We start from the raw sequence: 12815 nt of genomic DNA, 5'->3' as shown, positions 1-12815 counted from the left end.
CACTTCTGTATCTAAAGCATGTAAACCGCCGGAAGGACAGAACCACTTACAAAAGACTACTTTATATTGAGTATCAAGAATGTCTAACATATATTTAACTCAATATGAATTTTAAAATTAGCTGTTATATGCTATCATGTACGACACGGATCCTTGCAGGGAGGGGAGTGCGCTCAGACTCACAGTTCAATGGCTTTGTTCCACATGATGACGTAGCCCGAGAGCGTGAAGGCCTCCACGTTGACGATGTGTATGTTACCGCGCTCCGTGCCCACATACAGCCACTTACTCTGGAAAGGCAGGTGGCAGAAGGTAACCCTGCAGGAGAAAGTACAGGCTTTAAAAACGAGAAAAATGCTGGCTATATTTTAGTAATTGCCATGATATATAAAATCTATGAAAAGCAAAAATGACACACACCCATCAGATTTAACTACTCATTGAGATTAATATTTCATTAGGCTAATTAAACTTATGCTTATTCAAATATAAGGCCTTACAGTAAACAGATATTATGGCATTAGAATGAAGATAAGTTTTGAAGTTAGAGCTGTTGTCCCTCAGCATCCTTGGGGGATTCTGAAACCAATTCCCAAATCCACGGATGCTCAAGTCCATTATACAAAATGGCTTATTTGGATATAACCTATGTGATTCTCCATATATTTCAAATCATCTCTAGGTTATTTGTAATACTTAATAAAATGTAAATGCTATGTAAATAGCTGTTATACTGTATTGTTTAGGGAATAGTAAGAAAAATGTCTGTACATGCTCAGTACTGATGAAACCATTATAAGGCCTTTTCCCCCTGAATATGTTCCATCTACAGCTGGTTGAATCTGCAGATGCAGAACCAGTGGATACAGAATCCAAGGATATGGAGGGCCAACTGTATGTTTCAAATCTGACCATGTATTCCACTAACTGTGTCACTTTAGGCATATCACACTTAATCTTTAAGCAACAAACCAGGAGTCCAATACCTGTATCTGCCCTACATAATACTGTATTTCTCAGGCATTATTAAACACTAGTATCACTCAGGACCTGTGCATATTATTCCTTCGGGGCAAACCGCTCTTCCCATAGTTTTTTTCTGTTCAAGATTCAGTTCAAATACCACCTTCACCCAAATTGATATCCCAACATTTCTGTATGCCTATCAGGTTTGCCTTGTAAGGGAATTAGGATCTAGTCTTCTCACTAACTTCTGAGGCTCTGCAAGGGCAGAGATCCTCTGTATCAGGCGTAGGCAATGTTATTTGAATATAATTGAAATATAATCTCCTTCTATGTCCTGATGATATGAGAGGCCTTCATTAACAAATTATAATAATTTATATACATGTATTATACTTTATTCCCTGGCTGGTTTGGCTCAGTGGATTGAGCGTCGGCCTGCGAGCTAAGTGTCGCTGGTTCGATCTTCCAGTCAGGGCACATCAGAGAAGGAAAACTCTGACTCCAAAAAACCTCCGCTGCCTTGCGGCATACCTCTTCAGGGGAAAGGCTAAGGGAGTAAACCCCGACAGAAAATCCGGAGCCGGAGTCCCTAAGGCGGTTTGACGTTGTAGTCAACACCGGCAACTCCTGCGGCGCACCTGAAGCCAAGCTGTATTGACTCCGTCTTTCCCTTGGACCCTTCAGCTGCGAAGAGAGGGGGGGTCTGCTGCATGGGCAACAGCAGACCCTCCATATCACCCTGCCCAGGCTCTGTAGCTTCAGCTTCACTGGAGAGGACACTCCAGCGTCATCGCAAGATGTCGATTCAACACGGGAGGAGACAGATACCGTGTCACTCCCGAGTCGGACTGCACAGCCATTCTCGGCAGTGCAGATAGACTCTTAAGAAGCTACACCATCGTTTCTCGAGACGGACGGCTGCCGACGATTATACTTTATTATCATTCCAACAATTTCAAACATTTTCTGTATCAGCTCAATTGTTTTCAAGACAAAGACAGAAACTACCTTGCCTTTTTAGTAGTACTTACTTTTGGGAAAGAAAGGTAGTATGTTATGAAACTAGATAATGCTCATCTTTTCAGATTCTAATTGTGTCTCTCAAAACAGACTAAATTTCAATGGAGTAGCATTTCGAGTAATACACTGATAATAATCACTGCTAGACTATCAATACTGACACTAGGTATTAGGCAAGATATAGCATATAGAACATTTGCTATTCCCACTAATACACAATTTCATTACCAAGAATTTTTAAGATGAAACGTTTATTAAATAAATGTACATGCAACTCATGGTCTCACTATTTACCAGAGGTAATGTTCACTTAGGTGATTACTTCAAGTTCACTGTCTATATTTTCTGTTGAATGTTTTAAAAGATAACATCTTTCTAAAGGATTTATGTAAATTTAACAGAGCACAGAAATGTCTACTGAATCGGAAAAACAATGAAAACAAAACATTTTACAGTACCTTACTACTTCACAAAGCAGTACATTCACAGTACCATTCCGAAAACTTTAGGGCCATTTAGGTTTCAGAATTCAAAATTTTCTAGGTCTTAGAAAGGTACATAATCCATATTTTATATATTACTGAGTATGGGGGTAGCATCTCATACACACTGAATATTTTTGAGGTATAATATTAAAGTTTATTTTTAACTGAGGTCTAATTGCCATATAACAGTTTATTAGTTTTAAATGTACAACATAATGATTCTATGTATGTGTAGATCATGAAATGATCACCACGGTAAGTCTAGCTAACATCTATCACCACATATATAGTTAGAAATTTTCTTGGAATGAGTACTTTAAAGATCTATTCCCTTAGTAACTTTCGTATATACAATACTATTAACTATAGTTACTGGCACTTTCTCAAAAAATAAAACATACATGTATCATGTGATCATCCCCCTCCATTTCTATGTATTTATTCAAAGAAAGGAAAGCAGATGCCTATAACAAGATTTGTATGCAAATGCTCATAGCAGCTTTGTGATAGCCAAAAACTGGAAACAATCCTAATGGCCATGTCCATCAACAAATAAATGAATGAACACTGTGTCATATACAGTACAGTCGTCCCTCGCTATATCGTGGTTCACTTATCTCAGCCTCACTGTATCGTGGGATTTTTAAAAAATATTATATTTAATTATTTATCGCAGATTTTTCACTATATTGCGGAATTTTGGAATACTGTATACATATGTTGTTAAAGTTACATAGGTTTAAGAGTGTAGAATATGTTTAAGAACATAAGTCGTCGTCGTCGGCAGCCATCCGTCTCGAGAGACGATGGTGTAGCTTCCTAAGAGTCTATCTGCACCGCCGAGAATGGCTGTGCAGTCCGACTCGGGAGTGACACGGTATCTGTCTCCTCCCGTGTTGAATCGACATCTTGCGATGACGCTGGAGTGTCCTCTCCAGTGAAGCTGAAGCTACAGAGCCTGGGCAGGGTGATATGGAGGGTCTGCTGCTGCCCATGCAGCAGACCCCCCCTCTCTTCGCAGCTGAAGGGTCCAAGGGAAAGACGGAGTCAATACAGCTTGGCTTCAGGTGCGCCGCAGGAGTTGCCGGTGTTGACTACAGCGTCAAACCGCCTTAGGGACTCCGGCTCCGGATTTTCTGTCGGGGTTTACTCCCTTAGCCTTTCCCCTGAAGAGGTATGCCGCAAGGCAGCGGAGGTTTTTTGGAGTCAGAGTTTTCCTTCTCTGATGTGCCCTGACTGGAAGATCGAACCAGCGACACTTAGCTCGCAGGTCGACGCTCAATCCACTAAGCCAAACCAGCCAGGGGCAAGAACATAAGTAGTGTTTGTAAAAGTGTAGGAAAGGTTAATAAGTGAGTGGGAAAGGTTAATAAGGGACTGACAATGGTTTATGAGTGTGTGGGAGGGGTTTATAAAGCCTTAATACATATATAAATAATAAAATAAATGTAAGGCTCCTACTTCGCAGATTTTCACCTATCGTGGAGGGGTCTAGAAAGTGATAAGTGAGGGAATACTGTACTTAAAAATACCATTCAGGGGTTAAAAAAACAAACAAAACTATTGATATATGCAACAACATTGATGAATCTCAATATCCTTATGATGAATAAAATAAGTTAGAAAAAGGGGCATATAATTCCATTAATCTGTAATTCATTTGCGATAGAAAATGAAAACTAAACTCTTGTAAAAGAAAACAGAGCAATGGTTTCCTAGAGATTACGGAGTTAGAGGCCAGTAACAGGGAGAGGGAATTACCGCAAGAAAACATTTTAAGGTGACGGGAAAGTTCCTTATCTTGATTGTGACGACAGTTTCATGCATGCATATCTATGTCAAAACTTACCAAACTGTACATTTCAAATACGTGCAGTTTGCTGTTTGTTAACTATACTTCCACAAGGCTGTTTTAAATTTTTTTGTTTTCATAGGTTTGTGGATTGAGGAATTATGAAAACAGACTGTCATTCTGATTAATATATAGTAACAAGCTCTGGAGTTCGACTGCCTGAATTTAATTTCCAGCTGTGCCACCCACTAGCATATATACGGCCTTAGTTAAACCAGTCAGCCTCTCAGAGGCTCAGCATCTAAGCAATAAAGCACAACGACCTCGCAGTGTTCATCTGAGGGTCAAATAAGACAAAGCCTGACAGACGCTTCAAAAGAGGCCCACACAGGTAGGAGTTCAATAGATGTTAGATAATTATTATTAAAACTAAATGATATCCTACCAACTAAAAGTTACAGGCAAATTTAAACTACATAAAGCAAATGAAATAGTTTGTCCATTTCCTATACAGTTATAATTTCAATATCTCTCTAGAATTTATCATAGAATCTGCATAGACCAGAATCACAGTCAATGTTTATCAAATGAATTAATGCAGAAGAACATGAAAATAAAGCAGATATTATTCAGTACTTTTCTCAAATTAACTGTCCATTACACTGTCTGGTTATTAGATGAAATTTCAAGTTTGCATTAATGAACACAGAAATGTATTAAAATAATAGCAGTCAGATGAAAGCAACTTGAAATCTGTTCAAAAAATTTCCTTTCTATTTGTAGTCCTACATACCTTTTCTGATGAACTGCCATAGCTACTTTAGAAAAATATTCATCATATCTATAATCCAGAAGTAAAACGTAATAAATGTTTAAAAAAATAAGCTTCAGAGATCTTTGAAGGTCATTTTACATTTGTATTGATTTACTACTGCATTCTTTACCAATTATAACTTCATTTACATGAAATATTTAAAAACTTCTAGAAATGTTTCCAAAGAAATCAAAATATTAACCTTTCTTGTGAAATGAGACCTAATAAAACATCAAGGACTATCAAAAACAAATAAATATCCATCCTTGCCCAAGACAGAGTCACAGGTAAACATGCCTTGCCTCCGCGCACAATTACAGCAAAAAATACAACTAGACTATGAAATGATTATCACCTGGAATTGTGAAAATCGACTTGTGTGGAAGTCCGAGAACCAAGGATTTAAAGAAGTCACATTCATCCAGATGGGCAGGAGGTGTGGAGACGTGGAGAGGCATGGGAGAGGTGGGGAGGTGCAGAGATGGGAATGGGCAGTCCCACACCCACATGTGGTGGCTAATAACCAGGAGGGATACCAGCCGTAGTCCAGAGCACCCAGCCCAGGGTCCCAGCACCAGGAAGGTAAGTTCCCATAACTTCTGACTGCAAAAACCAGTGGTGGATGGGGCAGCAGAAGAAACTGCGGGATTCCCAAGAGACTCCTCTTAAAGGGCCCACAATGAACTTAGGATTTACATAGACCCACCCCCTCTGGGATTCAGCACCAGGGCAACAGCTGGAAGGGCACCAACGGCACATGGGGAGAAAGTGAGGTGTGAATTCCAGGAGAAAGGTTCCTCCCAGGCAGAACTACAGAGGCCAGGCAACAGCACTGTGTGCTCTCAGAGACCTCGCCCACACAGAGCCACAGAGCAGTTACAGGGGTCACCCCCCTGGGGTCCTCCCCCCGCCTCAATGATTACCTGAGGCTCTGTCCCATACAACTTAACAGGTGAACTTTTCTACAATAGGCCACAGGCCACATAAAGTCAACAAAATAATTTGTCCATTTCCCTTACACAATTATAATTTCCATATATCTCTAGAATTTATCACAGAATCTGCATAGACCAGAATTGTAATCAATGTTTATCAAATGAAGACAGGAAGTCAAAGCAGCCCTACCTAATACACAGAAACAAAAACAGGGAGGCTGCCAAAATAAAGAGATGAAGAAATATGGCCCAAATGAAAGAACAAAACTCCAGAAAAAGAACTAAATGGAATGGAGATAAGCAACCTATCAAATCCACATTTCAAAACACTGGTTATCAGGATGCTCCAGGAACTCATTAGGTACTTCAACAGCATAAAAAAAACCTCAGGAGAAATGAAGATCGCATTAGGTGAAATAAAGAAAAATCTACAGGAAACCAACAATGGAGGGGATGAAGCTGAGAATCAAATCAATGATTTGGAACACACGAAAGGAAAAAGCATTCAATCAGAACAGCAGGAAGAAAAAAGAAAACAAACAAAAAGCCAAGGCTAGGCTTAGGAACCTCTGGGACATCTTTAAACATCCCAACATCCGAATCATAGGGGTACCAGAAGGAGAAGAGGAAGAACAAGAAATTGAAAACTTATTTGAAAAAATAATGAAAGAAAACTTCCCTATTTTTGGTGAGGGAAATAGACATACAAGTCCAGGGAGCACTGAGTCCCAAACAAGATGTACAGAAAGAGGATCACACCAAGACACACCATAATTAAAATGCCAAAGGTTAAAAATAAAGAGAGAATCTTAAAAGCAGCAAGAGAAAAGCAGAGAGTTACTTACAAAGGAGTTCCCATAAGACTATCAGCTGATTTCTCAAAAGAAACTTTGTAGGCTAGAAGGAACTGCCAAGAAGTATTCAAAGTGATGAAAAGCAAGCACCTACAACCAAGATTACTCTACCTAGCAAAATTATCATTTAGAATGAAGGGCAGATAAAGTGTTTCCCAGACAAAGTAAAACTAAAGGAGTTCATCATCACCAAGCCCCTATTATTATGCTAAAGGGACTTATTTAAGAAAAAGATAAAAACTATGAACATTAAAATGGCAATAAATTCACAACTATCAATAATTGAATCCAAATAACAAACTAAGCAAACAAGCAAAACAGGAACAGAATCGTAGATATGGAGATCATTTGGAGGGTTTTCAGCTGGGAGAGGGAAGAGGGTGAATAGGGGAAAAGATGCAGGGATTAAGAAACACAAATTGGGAGGTACAAAATAGACAGGGGGATGTTAAGGACAGTATAGGTAATGGAGTAGCCAAAGAACTTACATGCATGACCCATGGACATGAACTAAGGCGGGGGGGGGTGATGCTGGAGGGAATGGGGGTAAAAACTGAGACAACTATAATAGCATAATCAATAAAATATATTTAATAAAAATAAGTATCAACTGAGTATCAATTAGTGAAACAGTGAATATCAAATAGAAAAAACCATATATATCAAATGAATAACATCTGAAAAAACTGTTTCTTGTTGTAAGGGAGATTCTTAAAGTTCTATTTTTAATTATCTTACTTCAAATAATGAAGATGCTAGAGTGTTTTTATATAAGAAATGATATGAAAAGCAAAAGTAACCTAAAAGCATCAGCAACTGTTAATTACATTTTACTATTTTTATATTAGGTTGTCCTTTATTGGATAGGTGTATTCTAAGTATCTTCCAGTCTATGACTTATGTCTTTTTTTATTAAGGAACTTTCCCTCCCTCCCTCCCTCCTTCTGTGTGTGTGTGTGTGTGTGTGTGTGTGTATGAATATATAGATATACATGCATACACACAAATATAACCCTATTTGTACATTATATAAATTTGCTACATCAAATATTTTTATTAGTTTTTATTCTTTTGTCTTTCCTCCTTCTATAAGTCATATAAAAAGCCTTGAACAACATATCCTTCCCTATTTTTTCATGTTCATAAAATACACATATAATACATAAGGAATTTTTGGTGGAGAGAAAGTCATTGTTTTGTTTTTTTAAGGATATTGTACCAATTATTCTGAATCTTGTGTTATTACACATCAGCACCTGCTGGATAAAGTCTGTCTTTTAACTCTATGGTAAGCCTGTGGTAGAAAACCTTAAATATAGCTTTGTTATGTATGCTATTTAGACACACGTTGCCCATGTTACAGATACTCCTTATATCACTTTCTTCCAAGTTCAATTTTTTTGTGGTCATTTCACATCTAAATGTTTAACTGGTTTGCAATTTATTTAAGTTGTGAGGTAGGGCCCATATACATAAAGAGTTGTCACAGTTTTATTTACTGCATTGTTTGTAATGTCACCTCTGTCATATAAGTGTCTGTCTCTCTCTGAATATATGTGATTCTGGAGTCCTTTTACTGTGTTTTAATCCATATGTCTTCTCCTTGTAATTATTACACCATTTTAACTTCTATAGCTTTTGATACGTAATTAAATAAGTCCTACCATCTCATATTTCTTTTCAAAACTATCTTGCTATTCTTGGTCCTTCTATACTCCGCATAAATTTCAGGATCAGCTGATTAAGTCCCATAAATAATCCTGTTAAAATTTTGATTGGGATAGTACTGCATTTATAGATTATTTTGGTGAGAAGTGACATATTTTACAACTTGAGTATTCCGTCCTATGAAGTTCTCCAAATGTTCATCATCTTTTAGTCCTTCAATAGTTTTGATATTTTCTCCATAGAGGTCCTATATATTTTTGCTAGTGTTATTTCTAGAAACTTTTATGACGTTTGCCCTCTTTCCTTTCATTTGCTTTCAAACTGAGTAATTATGCTTTAGTATATATTTTATAAACAGTTCAACAGTTGCGTTTTTTGAGTTTTTTAATTCAATCTGAAAATCTAATGATTTTACTAGTGATACATTTGAACTTAAGTTTTTCCATCCTATTTAGTCAACTTTTTCAATGATTTTTTTCTCTTTTCCTTACTTCTATTTATTAATTTCCTTTTTTCTTCCTCTAACGATTTTAACATTATAGTCAATATGTATTCTCTCCTTCCAATATTTACAATATATCCTTCCAGTATTCAATAAACTATTGAAGTATTTTATTCACCTTTGTAATCTCAACAACAAGCATAATCCCTGGTACACAGAAGGTACCCAATGTTTGGTGAACTGAACCTAATTAACCAATCTTCTAAAATTTCACAAAGAAGATTTTCTTGACCCCTGAGAATAAGTAATTTGTGTGAAAGCATTTTATAAACAATAAGGAATTATAGAATAAGCTATGATTATTAGACAATAATAGTGGGATCTAAATTTAAAAGCCCATATATATAATTTAGTCTTCAGTTTTTATTTCATTTTCAGATGTGAAGCACTACTACCATTCTCTATTCCTCCTAAGCCAACCAGTAATTTTACAGTCCTTTCAGCAGTCTAAAACATAACTTTTTTGAGCCAGTATTGCATTAATATAATTAAGAGGAATAATATACTGTGATGGGCAAAAGTACATTTACAGTTGTGAGTACGTGAAACACAGAGTTTATTCTTGTATTATTAATTATTGTATTGCTTATCTGTATTATACTCAAAACCTACTTGTGTGCACCCCTGTATGCCCCAAGTATAAAAACAAAGTCTTTCATTCATTATTTTGTCTCCTGTATTTTTCACAAGGCTTAGCTCACGCTGATGAGCAAAGCTAAATTGCTCTTACATTCCTTTGAATACACAGCCCCTCCTTCCATATAACCTTTTTATATCTGAGCACATTTTAAGGCCCTTGTGCAACCAGACCAATCTCTGAATGTCTCTCCCAATTTCCTTGTCGGAATTTCTTAGTTGTTACGGATAATTTTATTTTAGGAAGTTACCCAACACTGCTTAACCATCCTTCCTTTTACAGTTTCAAGGCCATCAAATCGTAATTGTCTTTCGTCAAACACAGATTTTTTCTTTTTAATTTTATCTTAGTACGTGGTTCTCTATAGTCAGGATTCCCAAGATGACGCACATTTCCATACCACCAACCAATTCTCTTTGTAGATTAAAATTGAGGTCCACAGAAGTAGATCCCTCTGTCTGCTTTCCTACCAGGCCTGGATACCATTCCATTCCTATGTTCCAGTCCTGAATATCATCCCACCAAATTGCTCTCATGTCTAATGCTTGTACACTTTTCATTATGCTTCTTTGAAAGAAAAATATTTTGCTGATATGATGCAATTACCACAAAAACTGTAATTCTAGGTCTCTGATTTGTTCCAATATTATGATTAAATTTTTTACTGCACAGAAATATGTGCAGTGAATTTATTCAAAATCTTGGGAAGACCTGTATACATTTTTTAAGAGTTGGTATCTAGCCAAATACTCTTTTATAGCTATGCCCTATTCATGTGCACTGAGCAAATTACAAGCCTCATACATATGCAAAGCACAATATTTAAGTAGTATTCTGATGAGAGTATAATGCATAAATCAGTTTCTTTTCCTACATTAATTTATTTATGCTACTAAGAAAATCAGATGCCAGGGCAAAAGTCAGTCCCTGAACTATACCTTATAGGCACCAACTCTCCCACTGCTGTGTTGGTATCTGAATGAATTACTCCATTTGACAAACAGTTGTTTTTTTTTTTTCTTAAAAGGACTTTGGACATCAATGCTCCATTGATAATTGTTAGGATGTAATTTTGATTATTAATGTATTCCATGTGATATTGTATACACATAATCATTAGTGTAAGATGCATGCATGCTTATTTTATTCTCTAAAGCTAATAGATATAGCTATTAAAAAACGAAAGAGCTATGAATCAGAGTATTAGAAATAAACTGTAAATCAGTTTAGAATAAAGGAAAAATATTTATCTTTAAAATAAATATATTAATTTTAATAGGAAGACTCAGTTGTTCAGGTGCCTAACACATTTATGGCGAAAAAAAATTCTATTCCCTGAAATTTCACGATGAAGATTTTCTTGATCCCTGAGAATAAATAATTTGTGTGAAAGCATTTTGTAAACAACAAGGAATTATAGAATAAGATATAATTATTAGACAATAATAGTGGTGGGATCTAAATTAAAAAGCCCATATATATAACTTAATCTTCAGTCTTAAAATGCTTCGTATATGCAAAAATTTAACATGGTTGAGAATATTGATCATGCTAACTCAAAGTAATGAAAAAAGACTAGCAGTTAGCTGTAGTTGCTTATAAACCCATGACTCCCTCCCAATTAAATTTCTTTTAAAGGAGAAAAACAAAGTAGAAGGTCAATGAAACATAAACATAATTGCTAAGGCAATCACCAGACATAATTTGCCTGTCAAACTCTCAATTTTGATATAACTAAACAACCTCTTCTTTACACATATAAGCCCAAAGGTGCATAATAACAAGTTTCACCAATATAAAGCAAGTGGAATGAAGGACACACATATTGTATTAGTTCCCTCGGGATGCCAGAACCAATTACCACAAATTAAGTGGCTTAAAACAACAGAAATTTATGATCCTAGAGTTCTGGAGGGCCAGCCATCAGAAATCAAGGTGTCGGCAGGGCCATGCCTGCTCTCAAGGCTCCAGAGAATGTGTTCCATGCCTCTCTCCTCACTTCTGGCGCTGCCAGCTATCCTTGGATTCCATGGCTTGTAGAGGCATCACCTCAATCCCTAACCCCATCATTACACGGTGATCTCCCTGTATGTCTGTCTCTCTTCTCCTGTTCTTATAAGAACACCACTCATAATAGATAAGGCCCACCTTAATAACTTCATATTAACTTGCTTACACCCACAAAGACCCTATTTCCGAATAAGGTTATATCCACAAATACTGGGTGACGCAATTCAATCCATAAGAAGTACAGGGCATTAAAGGCCATGCCTCCATGACCAACCCTTTCCAGGTTGCAGGGTATTTAGATGATGTAGCTACTACTATTGGCTAATTATTTCTTATAGTGTAAATTGTATAACAGATAAATCCCTAATGAGACATGAACCTGGCAATTGGCACAGTAAGTTACATACTATTTAAAGAGGACATTTAAAACATTGTATTTTTCAACTTTCAAAGTATTTTTACTTCTCGTGATTAAAAAAAGTATTCTGTATTGCATCCTTTTTGGTTTTAGCCTACTTCCCTGTTCTGGACTGAAATATGCCCCCCACCTCCTCACTCACACATTGAAGACCTAGCACTAGTACCTCAAAATGTAACTGTACTTGGAGACAGTACCTTTAAAGAGGTAATTAAGGTAAAATAAGGTCCTATCAGTGGGTACTAATCCAATATGACAGGTGTCCTTGTAAGAAGAGGAAATTATATGACACAGGTGGACACAGAAGACCACATGAAGACATAGGGAGAAGATGACCATCTACATATGTGCCAAGGAGATGACTCAGAAGAAACCAGCAGAGCCAACAGCTCGATCTCAAACTTTCAGCCTCCAGAAATGAGGAAAGGATTTTCTGCTGTTTAGGTCCCCTGGTCTGTGGTACTTGTTTTGGCAGCCCTAGCAAACTAATACATTTCCCTACTCATGAACAGAAAAACTCTTTGAGGTGAATTATCTCACTCCCTCAGATGACTGGCACATAAAAAGTCATGGAATGTATAACTGTTAAGCTGGAGGTAGGGTAGGGTATCTAGTGTTAACTTGAAGCCCAGAACTGTCTATAATTTAAATAGATTTGATATAGTGAATATCACTGGCTCTAATGATTTTCCTTTTCTGATTAGTTGGTTCTGT

General features: G+C 36.8%; 1 protein-coding gene across 5 annotated transcripts in view; it reads right to left on the bottom strand.

Moving 5' to 3' along the window:
- STXBP5 (syntaxin binding protein 5) overlaps nt 1-12815 on the bottom strand; it is a 142538-nt gene that overhangs the window by 95348 nt on the left and 34375 nt on the right. For all 5 annotated transcript variants that reach the window (XM_090279947.1, XM_090279948.1, XM_090279949.1 and 2 more), the window contains exon 5: nt 184-318. In XM_090279947.1, the coding sequence (XP_090136073.1) occupies nt 184-318 (135 nt within the window). The remainder of the gene's footprint in view (nt 1-183; nt 319-12815) is intronic.

Source organism: Furipterus horrens, unplaced genomic scaffold (assembly GCF_987537825.1).
Source record: "Furipterus horrens unplaced genomic scaffold, mFurHor1.1.pri manual_scaffold_6, whole genome shotgun sequence".
Lineage (NCBI taxonomy): Eukaryota > Metazoa > Chordata > Mammalia > Chiroptera > Furipteridae > Furipterus > Furipterus horrens.
Note: the sequence above shows the minus strand (reverse complement) of the source record. Positions and strands in the feature narration are given on the sequence as shown.